We start from the raw sequence: 13481 nt of genomic DNA, 5'->3' as shown, positions 1-13481 counted from the left end.
TGCTACGGCGAAACACTTCTTTTTAGACGCGGCGATAGCCGCGTGTGGGGGCGGTGGGCGGGCGGGTTATAGTGGGAAAGTTGTCCGCCCCGGGGTGGACGCGGATTGGGGGGCGAGGGACGGCTGACGACGGATAGGCGGGCTTGGGGCGAGGAAGTGGCGGGGAGGAATTAGCCGCGCCAATAAGCGCGGCGACCATAGTGGCGGACATCCGCCACGGCGCTGCTGATTTTCGAAATTTTTTTTTCCTCAATAAATACCACTCTCCACCACCTATTTTTCACCATTTTCACAAAATTCATTCACTCACTATCTACACAACCACTCTGTAAAAATGCACCGAGGAGACGACGAATCATCTGACTCTCAGGAATCGGGCTATGGCATCAATCCATCACATCCGTCGGGCTATCCTTCTCAGCCATCAGGATTTGGCTCCTATGCTTCTCAGCCGTCGGGCTTTGGCGTGACTCCGTCCCAGCATTGGAGTTGGAATCAATCTCCCCCACCGTGGGCATCGAGTCCACCCCTTCCTCCATCTCAGTCGTGGAGGTCTTCTCCAACGCCTCCACCTTTACAGCGGAATCAGAGTCGCTTCGCATTTGGAGATTATAGACCCAACCTAGACGCGCTTCACCAGCCGCGTCCGCATCCGGGACAACAGGCCTCTATCCGCAGCGCCAGAGGGGGTAGAAGTGCCTCCCGCCTATCGGCGGTCGCGTCTGGATCGCCCATCCTCCCGCCCGCCCCAATCCCACATCACGCTGTGCAACCCCACGAGGTTTTGTTCAATACCATAGACGTGCAGTTGATGCAACAACTGCAAAACGTATGCAGCAAATACTCAGGGGAAACTGACCCGTACGTCAAGAACATCTACTAGAGGCTCATCACTCGGATTGAGAGTCTACTGGGGTTGGTTGATAATGCTCCTGGGGAAACCGAGGCCGGCAGCAGCCAGAGAGGATGAGAAGAAGAAGAAGAAGAAGAAGAAGAAGAAGAAGAAGAAGAAGAAGAAGAAGAAGAAGAAGAAGAAGAAGAAGAAGAAGAAGAAGAAGAAGAAGAAGAAGAGGAAGCCGACTCCGACACCGAGTAGACGGTGGCGGAGTTTTTAGTTGTATTTTATTTTAGTTATTCGTTGTATAATTTTACCCGTTTGCAATACAACGAATATTCGGCCCTAATTACCTTGTTTTCTATTTATTTATACTGCGATTATTTTAATTATACCTGATTGAAACTAAAAATATTTTAAAATGAAAATTGATCATAAAATATGGGGGCTATTGCAAGTGTCCACCATAGTGGCGGACATAGAATTTTGGGGTTGTGGACAACAAAACTGGGGCTACGGACAAAAACTGGGGCGGGGCTATTGGGGGTGTCCGCCTTATTGTGGACACCCTTAGTACTCCTCTTTTTAGGCCTTCCACGATAGGAATAGCCCAGCAATAGCCCAGTCATAGCCTAGCCACAAACTCCTTCTGTCACATTATCAGTACTAAAAATCCTCCTGCCACATCATCAAAACAAGCAAATAGCCCAGCCATAGACCAGCCATAGCCTAGCCACATCACTAATAAAAATTACTCCCTCCGTCCCCTAATAGGAGTCGTTGTTTGACCGGGCACGAGTTTTAAGAAATGTAAAGAAAAGCTGGTTGAAAAGTTAGTGGAATGTGGGACCCACTTTTTTATATTGGTTTTATAATAAAATGTGAGTGGAGTGGGTTAGTGGAATGTGTGACCTACTACCATTTAGGGTAAAAATGAAGATCGACTCTTAATGGGGGACGACCTAAAAAGGAAATTAGCGACTCTTATTCGGGGACAGAGGGAGTATATAAAAATGAAATAATTAACAATCACGCAATATATGGAATTTAATTTACGAGACATATACGGGAAACATTAATAATACTATTAAAATTTTAAAAAGTACAATAATTTTAAAAAAGTACAATAATTTAAAAAAATTACAATAATTAAAAAAAAGTACAATAATTCACTCCTCGTCTCCGTCGTCGTCTCCTCCGTCGCCACCCTCGCCTCCTCCTCCGTCTCCACCATCGCCGCCGCCTCCGTCGCCACCGTGGCCGCCACCTCTACTCTAGCCGGTCTCCCTCCGTGCCGCCTCCAACTCGTCCTGCATGCTCATGAGCAATGTTTGAAGCAAACTCTTCTCCACGGGGTCCACCGCCGCCCGCCATTCGGTCATCATCTTGACCATCTGAGCGCGCGTTTGTTGGCGCGCGAAGAATTTGAGATCCGATGTGGATTGGCCAAGGGGGGATGTCGACTGGACCTCCTGGGAACCCCCGGCGACTCCCCTCGCCTCCCGTTGAGCCCGCTTGTGCCCAACCGGGCAAGTTCGGCGAGCGAACGAACGAGGGGTCGGGACCTCCTGGGCCATCTCGGGGAGGTCGTGGGAACCACCGCTGTTTCCGCTGTAATCACCGGTATAGTTCAGTCGTTGCTTCTTCGGCCAGCCAGCGTCGACACCTACTCGGAACTTCTAGGAGTCGTTCAGCACAAGATAGCAGTTCCAGTAGGTGAACTCCTTATACAACCCGGGCTGGGGGAAGGCTTTCTCCGCTGCAGTCTTCCTCCGTTTGGCCACTGCTCTGCATGCGGAGGTTGTTGGCGTACAAACCCAAAAATCGGGAGACGGCAGCCCTGATTCGGTCCCACCCTTTCCGGCAATCCTCCCCGTTGCGAGGCCTCCCCTCCGGGTAAAATGTCTGGTAGACTGCTGCTATCTTGCCCCACAAGTTGACGATCCTCTGATTATTCGAAGCGAGAGGATCATCGCAAACACTGACCCACGCCTTGCACAGCGCGACGTTCTCAGCGTCCGTCCACCTCCTCCGGACTTGGCTATCCTCACCCGGCTGCGACGACTCGCCCTTCTTCTTCCCCTTGCCCTTCTTCTTCGGGGCGCCCCGCACTGCTCCCCCTGAGGGAACGGGAGTTTCCGAAACACCAAGCATATCAATCCCAACTCCTCCAAGGAGAAAGTCTCAAATTGCGTGAACTGCGTCTCCGTTGGGGTTGAAGTGTGCGAAGAAGCAGTCGAAAAATCAAAACTGGGGTGATAGACGTTTTCATCCCCCCGGCGTCCCCGGTATCCCCCTGTAGAGGGTTGCACCGCCGGTACCCACCCTGTCGTCCCCTGCGTCGGGGGCTGCATCGTCGTCTCCCCCCCCCAGGCATCATCTGCATCCCGGGTGCCCACCCCGGCATCATATGCACACCGGGCTGCATTCCCGGTACCCCCTGCCACACCGGCATACTCCCCCCAGCTGCCATTCCGGGTATCATCCCCTGCCAAGGGTACATGAAGTACCCTGGCATCGGACCCCATCCACCTCCCACGGGTACCGGGGGAGTTTGAGACCCGGTCGTCACTGGAGTACCTTCGTTGGTGTTCTCCATTTTATCGGTGTTGATCTTGTACAGAAATTAAGATAGAGAGAGCACTCGTTAAAACAAGTGGTGCGAAAGAAAATGACGTGCAAACCGCGTATATATAGTGTTTCGAAAAAAAGAAAAAAAATCGTCTAGGCGATGCGCTAGGCGATCCGGACGCTGCAATAGCGCCGAGCGGATCGCCCAGCGCATCGCCTAGCGCCACGAAATCGTCGAGCGCTAGGCGGTTTTTAATTCCGAAAATGGCTGGGCGGTTGTAATGGACCGTCTAGAGCCGGCGCTCGGCTAGGCGGTGCGCTAGGCGCCATTGCGGATGGCCTTAAGCACTTGTTTTTTAAAAATGACAATAAATAGTTAAATTAGAGAGAAATTAAAGTAATAGAGAATAATATTGAAGAAATTTTCTTCTATATTCCTCCGTCCTACAAGAATATGCACTTATGGTTTGACACAAGTTTTAATACATAATTGGTAAAGTAAGAGAGAAGTAGAAAGAAAAGTAATTAATGTAATGTTAGTGGAAAATGGGTCCCACCTCATTAGAGATAAAAGAGTTCCCAAATTTAGAAAATGTATATACCTGGGGAATAGACTAAAAAGGTAAGAGTGCATATTCTTGTGGGACTGAGTGAGTATTATTTTATCTTTTATTTTACTTTATCCCCACTTTAACTATTTATTAGTATAATCTTCTCAAAACACGTGCCAAATGAAAGCCTTCATCTTATCTGAGACATAGGAAGTAGTTATTTTTAAAAAGTAATAATAGTTAGAATAAAGAAAAGTAAAGTAAGAGATAATAATATAGAGAATAATATATAGTGAGACATAGGAAGTAGTTATTTTTAAAAGAGGGAACATCATTTTTGGTCCACGAACTTTGCTAAAGTATCATTTTAGGTCCGTGAACTTTGAAAATATCATTTTAGGTCCGTGAACTTTGAGTTAGTATCATTTGAGATACTTTTTACTATTTCCAAGTTTTTTTGGACGAAAATACCCTCAACACCTTAAAGTGTATATATTTTTAATAAATTTATCATATACTCATATTTTTTTATAAATATCTTTACAATATATTTTTGACAAATTTTCTAAATATAATTTGACCTTAAATATTATCACTTAATTTGTGACATGCAAGTAAAATTGCTTCTTCAATTTTTATATTAATTTTTTTTAAATTGAATAAAGAACTTTTCTTTAATAATAAAAAATTGAATAAAGATCTTTTTATAAATATCTTTAAAATATATTTTTGATAAATTTTCTAAATATAATTTGACCTTCAATATTACTCCTATCATTTAATTTTGTGACATTCAAGAAAAGATCTTTATTCAATTTTTTATTATTAAAGAAAAGTTCTTTATTCAATTTAAAAAAATTAATATAAAAAACTGAAGAAGCAATTTTTTAAGTGATAATATTTAAGGTTAAATTATATTTAGAAAAATTGTCAAAAATATATTGTAAAGATATTTATAAAAAAAATATGAGTATTTGATAAATTTATTAAAAATATATAAACTTTAAGGTATTGAGGGTATTTTCGTCCAAAAAAACTTAGAAATAGTAAAAGGTACCTCAAATGATACTAACTCAAAGTTCACGGACCTAAAATGATATTTTCAAAGTTCACGGACCTAAAATGATACTTTGGCAAAGTTCGTGGACCAAAAATGATGTTCCCTTTCTTTAAAAAGTAATAATAATTAGAATAAAGAAAAGTTAAGTAAGAGATAATAATATAGAGAATAATATATAAGCTTATTTATTATGCTAGTCTATACGTGTCACGACCGCCCTTTAGGGTTATTAAATACGGGCGATCGTGATGAAAAGAATTTAATGAAACGGGCGAAAAGAATTAGGGTTTCAATCACAAGTTGGACCAACAATTAATATCCCAATAAATAACCAAGAGTTTGATATTATCCAACAAGAAATTCAAATTATCCATTATCCTAATAATTAAAGTTGTCGGCCCAAATATAACATAATTAAACGAAACGACACAGCGGAAACGACCAAGAGAAAGAGTGACGCCATGTGTGAAGACACAACGGCACTCAAGGTTCAAAGACAATAATAATCTCTTGAATTCACTTGCTCAACACCACCACATCCTCGTCGCCGCTCAACCTGCACATAGGGAAAACACATGCAGGGCTGGGTACTGTGAAATATACTCAGTGGGCTCATGCCGAAAACATTTTCAATAAAAGTTGTCAATTTATCATGCCATACTTAAGTAACCGCCGGGGTTTAGCTTTAGAAAGGCCCGAGGCACTAAAATCATTTTCCCATAGTAAAAGTCGACTGATCAGTCATTTTCCCATAGACGTTAGCCATATCTGCCAATACATGACTTGGAATGTGGCCACAAACCAAGCCACTAGACCGGCCAGCCCGTACGCTAGCACACGATCTACCATAGGTGTACACTAGTCCAAGTAGGGTTTGCGGCCCTACGAGGACCCGAATTCGATTTATATAACAATGGCGCATAGCCACATCAGATAGGCACGTAAAAATCAAATCACGACATGATAAATACAGTTTCATTTCCATCGATAAAAATATTTAGGACGTTGTCCTTATTTAAAAGAAAGCCCACCTCGAGTGCTTAATTTGAAATTACATTCTTTCCCTTGCGATCACGATTCCCTTGCCATGATTCACCTTTAACAATTTATATAATAGATAAATCAACACACTGTTTCAAATAAATAAATGGAAATGCATGCATCCTAGGCAAAGTCTTTTATCTCGATTTAACTCGGTTTTCGATTATTCGGCGGCCGCTTGCACCCATAAATCCTCCGTTGGCTCCTCGTATTTTCCACCACGATGTCAAATAAATTCCCAAAAATTATTTAAGCGCATGATTAAATTATCATAACTATTTCCCTTTTCAGTTATATTTATTTCAAGACTTTGGATAAATTATTTGTACATCGAATTATGTCGAGAATTAACTAAATAATTCGTCACTATTAATTTAATTTTTAACTCCAAAAATTTATTTAGTTATTGGCCCAAAGATTTAATTAAAATCTCAAGACTTAATTATTTCCCCACCTTATATCTCCAACTACAAATTAAAGCCCAACCATTAAATGGAGCCCATCCTTAATAAATCATCCAATTTTAATTTAATAGGCCCACTTTCTTTAAACAAAACAAGGGCCCAATCTGTTAAAAATATAACAGCCCAATTTTACTCCCACCCCCCTACGTCTCTGTCTTCCTCTCTCTCTCCTCTTCTCTTATCTTCTCGCCCAAATCGGGAGTTCCGGAAATCTCCATCGTCGTCGTCCGATTCGCCTGCCGTCGCTGCCAGACGCCGGGAAGACGAAATGTCGTGGCTGCTGTACCGGTCAGTCGAACAGCAACGCGCCGACGCTCCGTCGCCGCCTCTCAGCGGCAGGCTGCTGCTGCCGCTCGTCGGGAAGATGCTGCTGTCGCCGCCGGGACGCGCTGCGGTCGCTGCCGTCGGCAATGGTTCGTTACAGCTGTCTTCAGCCGAGGCCCAGGGTCGTCGCTGCTGCTGTCGGCTTCTCCGCCGGTTCCGTCGCCCCGATTTACTCCGAACAGCCCCGCAACCAACCCGATTTCAACCGAACTGATCGGTTCTCATTCAAAGTATGCTTCTTTTCGTTTTTAGTTATCAATTTCACTGTGATGGGTGTTCGATTATTGGAGTTTGATTGGTGATGCTTGTTGATTGCATTATGTGGGAAGGGTGCATGATGATATGTCGTGAATAGAATGCTAAAAATTCATGCTTTAAATTTGGGTAGAAATTATACCTTGATCAGATTTCGAAAGACAATAGGTAGCTCTCTCTCACACGAATTTGGTTCCAATTTCTGTAGGAAGAAGATTAAATGAGATGGTTTGAATTATGAAAAAAATAGAGAAAACTCTATAGACTTACCTTGAATTGAAGTTGTGAAGAAGAAGTCTTGGTTTCTTGATTGCAGAGAATGAATAGAATAGGAAGAATGAATTATTTTGATGACTAAATTAGAGGGATGGGTGGTTTGGATGTGAGAGAGATTTAAGGGAGTGGGGAGAGAGGGGAGAACGGTTTAGACAAATGTTGAGGGGAGGAAGAGTTCGAATTCTTCTCTTTTTTTTTCTTCCTTATTTTTGATTTAATTGAATTTATTTGGTATTTTATTTGTAGATTACGGAGGATGAATATCTCATTACGGAGGAGGAAGATCTTTGCGGAATCTTTAATTAAAAATAATTAAAGCCGATTGGTGACCAAATCAACCGGGAAAATAAATTAGCTTGGTTTAATTCACGGTCCTTTGTATTTTATTTTAAATTGTACAGTCCACAATTCGTTTATCACGGACTGGACTTTTATATTAATTATTTAATTTATCGGATCCAACACGGAATTGAGTCCAATAAATATATTCCTCACGGAAAGGAATTATCTATACGCATAATCATTTATTTCACAAATATCTCGTCCAACAACAATTTATTCACCATCAATTAAGTCACGGACTTTGCAAAAAAAATAATAGCATTAATTACAAGTACTTTAGGGTTCACAAATTAGGTTTAGAAAAACGGGGCGTTACATCCTACCAACCTTAGCAGAAATTTCGTCCCGAAATTTGTTACCCTCAAGTAAAGAGTTCTGGATACAATTCCATCATTTTATCCTCATTCTCCCACGTGGCTTCTTCATGCCCATGATTTTCCCATAGAACTTTCACACAAGCAACATTTTTATTTCTCACAATTTGGATCTTTCGGTCCAAAATAGATTGGGGTCTCTCTTCGTAACTCAAGTCTGGATTCAACACGACTTCCTCAAAACGGATCACATGTTTCGGGTCGAACATATATTTTCGTAACTGCGACACATGAAAAACGTTGTGCACATTTCCAAGGTTTGGTGGTAGCGCCAATCGATACGCAACGGGGCCCACTCCTTCGAGAATTTCGTAAGGTCCGATAAATCACGGCTTCAATTTGCCCTTGACGCCAAATCGTGTTATCCCTTTTGACGGGGATACCTTCAAGAAAACTTTATCGCCAGCTTGAAATTGTAGGTCGGTTCGTCGGACATCCGCGTATGATTTCTGTCTGTCTTGAGCTTCTTTTATCCTCTCACGAATTTGTCGAACGATTCCCACCATCTATTCAACTGTATCAGGTCCGAGTATTCTTCTCTCGCCAACTTCATCCCAGTAGAGCGGCGATCTACACTTTCTTCCGTATAAGGCCTCGTACGGTGCCATGTTTATCGTTGCCTGAAAACTGTTGTTGTAGGCAAACTCGATCAGTGGTAAAGCTGCCTCCCAATTTCCCCCTCGGTCGAGTACCACGGTTCTCAACATATCCTCGAGAGTTTGGATCGTTCTTTCGGATTGTCCATCGGTTTGCGGGTGAAACGCTGTACTGAAATTCAATTTGGTTCCAAGCTCTTTCTGTAGATTCATCCAAAATCTTGAGGTGAATTTTGGGTCATGGTCGGACGTGATAGTCACTGGGACTCCATGCAATCGAACTATCTCCCTTATGTATATTTAAGCTAGTTTGTTGGACACACAGCTTATGAGAATCGGTATGAAATGCGCACTCTTGGTAAGTCGATCTATAATTACCCAAATAGCGGTGTTCCCACTCAGAGTCCTTGGCAATCCCGTCACAAAATCCATGGCGATGTGCTCCCATTTCCACTCGGGAATCTCTAGTGGTTGTAACTTCCCATACGGTCGTTGATGTAGAATCTTCACTTGCTGACAGACTAAACATCTCTCGACGAATGAAGCTATGTCCCTCTTCATACCATTCCACCAAAAGGACTTCTTCAGATCTTGATACATTTCGTACTTCCTGGGTGAGCGGTGTAAGGTGTCTCATGAGCTTCACTCATCACCTCGCTTTTGAGCCCCTCGTTATCCGGCATGCATAATCTTCTTTCGAAAGTAAGGGCATTGTCACCTTCTTCACTTAAGTTCCCAGATTCGCCAGTTCGCAGGTGCCCTCACCACTTCCAAACGCATCTTGTTAAACTCGCGAATCAAGATTTCTTCTTTGGTGATAAAAGTAGCCAGCTGTGAATGATCTTTCCGGCTCAAAGCATCCGCCACAACATTTGCTTTGCCGGGGGTGGTAATTGATGCCACAATCGTAGTCCTTCACCAATTCGAGCCATCTTCGTTGCCGTATATTCAAATCTTTCTGCTCGAGGAAGTACTTCAAGCTTTTGTGATCCGTGAAGATCTCATATCGGACTCCGTAGAGATGATGTCTCCAAATCTTTAAGGCGTGTACTACCGCTGCTAACTCCAAGTCGTGGGTTGGATAGTTCAACTCGTGTGGCCTCAATTGTCGTGATGCATAAGCAATCACTTTGTTGTTCTGTATCAACACACACAAGTCCCACCTTCGAAGCGTATGTGTATACCACGTAGTTCACTCCATGTTCTGGCACCGCTAGAATCGGTGCACTAGTTAGCTTTTCCTTCAACAGTTGGAAACTTGCCTCACACTCTGGGGTCCAATTGACTTTTACCCCCTTCTTGAGTTGTTGGGTCATGGGTCTCGCTATCTTCGAGAATCCCTCTATAAACCTTCGGTAGTATCCTGCCAGGCCTAGAAAACTCCGAATCTCGTTTGGTGTCGAGGGTGCTTTCCATTGCTGTACCGCCTCAACCTTGGCGGGGTCCACTCGGATTCCCTCTGCTGACACAATGTGACCAAGGAAGTTCACTTCCTTAAGCCAAAACTCGCACTTGTTGAATTTGGCATACAGTTTCTCACTCCTTAATGTCTCCAAAGTGATACGCAGGTGCTCCTCGTGTTCCTTCTCATTCCTCGAATAGACGAGTACATCATCTATGAATACTGAAATACTAGGTTCATCAAATCCATGAATACTACAGGTGCATTCGTCAATCCAAACGGCATTACCAAAACTCATAGTGACCATATCTCGTGCGAAAGGCAGTCTTCGGTATGTCTTCTCGTCGGACTCTCAACTTATGGTATCCGAACCTTAAGTCTATCTTTGAGAACACACCAGCTCCTTGAAGTTGATCGAATAGGTCATCTATTCTCGGCAGTGGATACTTGTTCTTGAGAGTCATCTTTTTCAATTCTCTGTAATCGATAAACATTCTCATCGATCCATCCTTCTTCTTGACAAAAAGTACAGGCGCGCCCCACGGTGAAACACTGGGTCTAATAAAACCCAAGTCCATGAGCTCTTGTAGTTGTATCTTGAGTTCTTCCAACTCCTTTGGCGTCATTCGATATGGGGCCTTGGACACCGGTGCCGACCCTGGCTCTAGGTCGATTGTGAACTCCAATTGTCGATCTGGCGGTGGACCAGGTAACGCTTTAGGGAAGACGTCTGGAAATTCTCGTACCACAGCGACATCCTCCACTTTCTTTTCCTCATTCTCGTCTCCTTGTAGATATACCAGATAGGCAGGACGCCCTTTTCTCAACATCGTAGTGGCTTGGAGCGCGGAGATGATAGACGTTTTTCTGTTCATCGTGATCCCGTGATACACGATTGGTTCCTTTCCAGGGGCTTGTAATGATATTTGTCTCTCCTTTCATCGAATCGTAGCAAAATTGCAGTCAACCATTCCATTCCCAAGATTACATCGACATCCTTCATGGCCATAACTTGCAAGTCATGCGCGACTAGCCTAAGTTCTCCCATAACAATTTCTATGTTCGAGCATGTTCGAGAAATCTCTACTACATCTCCCACTGGTGAGGTCACCATCATCTTATGTTCAGATTTATTTGTTGGCAACTTAATGTGTCCACACATAGTTCTGATATGAAAGAATGCGATGCGCCCGTATCGAGGAGTTTGCCCATACCTTCCAAATTCCCGTCCTTGTTCAGTCTTGGGTTGTCTAAAACTCAGCTCATATGCTCTAGCCTGGGAGGGAAGTCTTGGGCGGTGAGGTTGTTATTGTCGCGGAGGTTGATCACAATTCATCCTTGGTTCAGCCGGTGGTGCCCTCGACTGCTGACAAAATCCTTGATTGTTCTGCCTTGACCCCATCTCCGCATTCTTGCTCGGACACTCTCTAGAGAAGTGGCCATTTCCCTCACAGTTAAAGCACTTGGTAGTGTTTTGCATTCTACACTCTCCAAAATAGTACTTGGAGCACACATTGCATTGTGGTGGTCTGGGTCGAAAGTCACCCCTCTGGTTAGAGAAATTTTTATCTACCCCCATACTGTGGTCGATTTTGGGTGGGCTGGTAACTCTTGTTTTCATAGTGGGTCCTATTTTTCATCCCACTTTCTCTTCTCTCGAGAATAATGTGGTGGAGGCAGTGCCAGTGTAGTGTTTCACATCGCCCTCTCCTTGGGCATAGTTGCCTCAACATCTAGTGCGAGGGCCAACTCTTCCGCGTATGTAAGTCTCCCATGACTAGCTAGTGCCATCTTTATCTCATGCCTTAGACCCTCACGGAACTTATCGGCTAGCTTCTCGTCGGTGTCAACTTGTTCAGGTGCATACCGAGTCATATCGCAGAGTGTTCGATCATATTCAGTCACCGACATGCGCCCTTGGGTTAAGTAGTAAAACTCAGCCGCCTTTGCTTTTCGGTAGCTCGTTGGTACGTACTTGATATATATCTTCTCCTTAAAGTTCTCCCAAGTCATTCTACCCACTTGATCTCGTGGCGTAGTCTTCATCTTGGTATCCCACCAGATATCGGCTGACCCATAGGTCACACAAGTCATTCGTTCCTCAGCGTTGCACATTAGAACTGTGATAATACGCTCCAAAGCGCATATCCAAGTCTCGGCCTTTGCTGGCTCTCCTATCCCATCGAAGATAGGAGGATTTTGCTTTAGCAAAACCATTCAATATGCCATTCTGGCTTAGGTGGAGGAGGTGATGGTGATGGTGTTTGCACGCATTTCTCCTTTCGATTATTTCCCATTTTAGTTGATTCAATTTCGCCACTTGCTGGACGATTTTCTCTCGTCGACGACCTTCGTTTGTATATCTTAATCTATCAGGGTGCCCGTATTTTCATTCCAATACTATCGTACAGTGATGATCTTATGCGACGATCTTAAATACTCCGACTCACAACTTTCTGTTGTTATCCGTGTATCCCTTGATCAAACCACTTACATAAATTCTGAGCCGCAAAACGTGATCATTTGGTGTACACGGCTTCTCTCAGCTTTCTATTTCTCAAGACCTAATATCTAGGTATGGCATAACGTCCGATTCTTTGGCTGCTTGCTACAACTAAGCATAGATGCGTAAATATTCGACTCTGCGTGTTGCTGGTGTATCATTTTGTAGGTGTCTCTTAAAACTTATTCCTCATATGTGTTTGCAGAGATCGAGCCATTGTCTTCCTTGAGAGTCTTGTATCAAGAATTTGGAAATCTACTTAACAGTCTTACTTGGATCAAAACGGGTTTCAACATGAGGAGCACTATTGACATTGCCCTTGATTAGAATGGCTCCGAAAATGACTCAAGAGGAACAAGAATGAGTCACTACTTTCATTAAAAAGAAACAGTGATGCATCACTTGCAAATTGCAGGTCAATCAAAGGTTTTAAATGCACGAAAAGAATATCATTGTCAAGGAGCTTCATAGAAAGAAATTTATGAGAATCCAAGTAAGTACTGTCAATTAAATTCGTCCATTCTAGCTACAAAGGTAGCACTCCGTCATTTCCCGAAGATAATAGATGCGTTCTCGAAAACTCTAGATTCGAAGTCAAGATTCTTTGTGTCGTTACAGCAATTAACTGTCCTTGAAGGTCACAAATTCATATTATTTTTGGCACATCATAGCGGACATTCTCATTAAAATGTGGTAATAACCCTCCTGGTCTTAACGTGTCATAAGTGTTGTCATATTTGTAACCATCGTAGCATTAACATGCTATGCACGATTGCATTCACTTTATCTGATGGCAGGCACAATTTCTCGTCGTTGTAAGGATACATCACCTAACATTTCTTCTTGTCCTGATCTCATTAGAAATTTCCTTTCGTTTTGCCCTTATC

The 13481-nt window shown here is 43.2% G+C and overlaps 1 protein-coding gene and 2 long non-coding RNA genes across 3 annotated transcripts; 1 reads left to right on the top strand and 2 right to left on the bottom strand.

Moving 5' to 3' along the window:
- Positions 1-6053: 6053 nt before the first annotated feature.
- On the bottom strand, positions 6054-7594 carry LOC121803224. The gene is made up of 3 exons (XR_006050935.1): positions 7372-7594; positions 7244-7303; positions 6054-6113 (listed from the first exon to the last, which is right to left on the bottom strand). It is a non-coding gene; the product is annotated as an uncharacterized LOC121803224 (long non-coding RNA).
- LOC121803230 lies at positions 6240-7841 on the top strand. Its single transcript, XR_006050940.1, has 2 exons — positions 6240-7076; positions 7624-7841. It is a non-coding gene; the product is annotated as an uncharacterized LOC121803230 (long non-coding RNA).
- A 3945-nt stretch (positions 7842-11786) lies between these two features.
- On the bottom strand, positions 11787-12308 carry LOC121767712. Its single transcript, XM_042164072.1, has one exon. The coding sequence runs from the start codon at positions 12306-12308 to the stop codon at positions 11787-11789; it is 522 nt and encodes a 173-aa protein (XP_042020006.1).
- Between the last annotated feature and the right edge of the window lie 1173 nt (positions 12309-13481).

The sequence above is a fragment of the Salvia splendens genome, chromosome 1, assembly GCF_004379255.2.
Source record: "Salvia splendens isolate huo1 chromosome 1, SspV2, whole genome shotgun sequence".
Classification (NCBI taxonomy): domain Eukaryota; kingdom Viridiplantae; phylum Streptophyta; class Magnoliopsida; order Lamiales; family Lamiaceae; genus Salvia; species Salvia splendens.
Note: the sequence above shows the minus strand (reverse complement) of the source record. Positions and strands in the feature narration are given on the sequence as shown.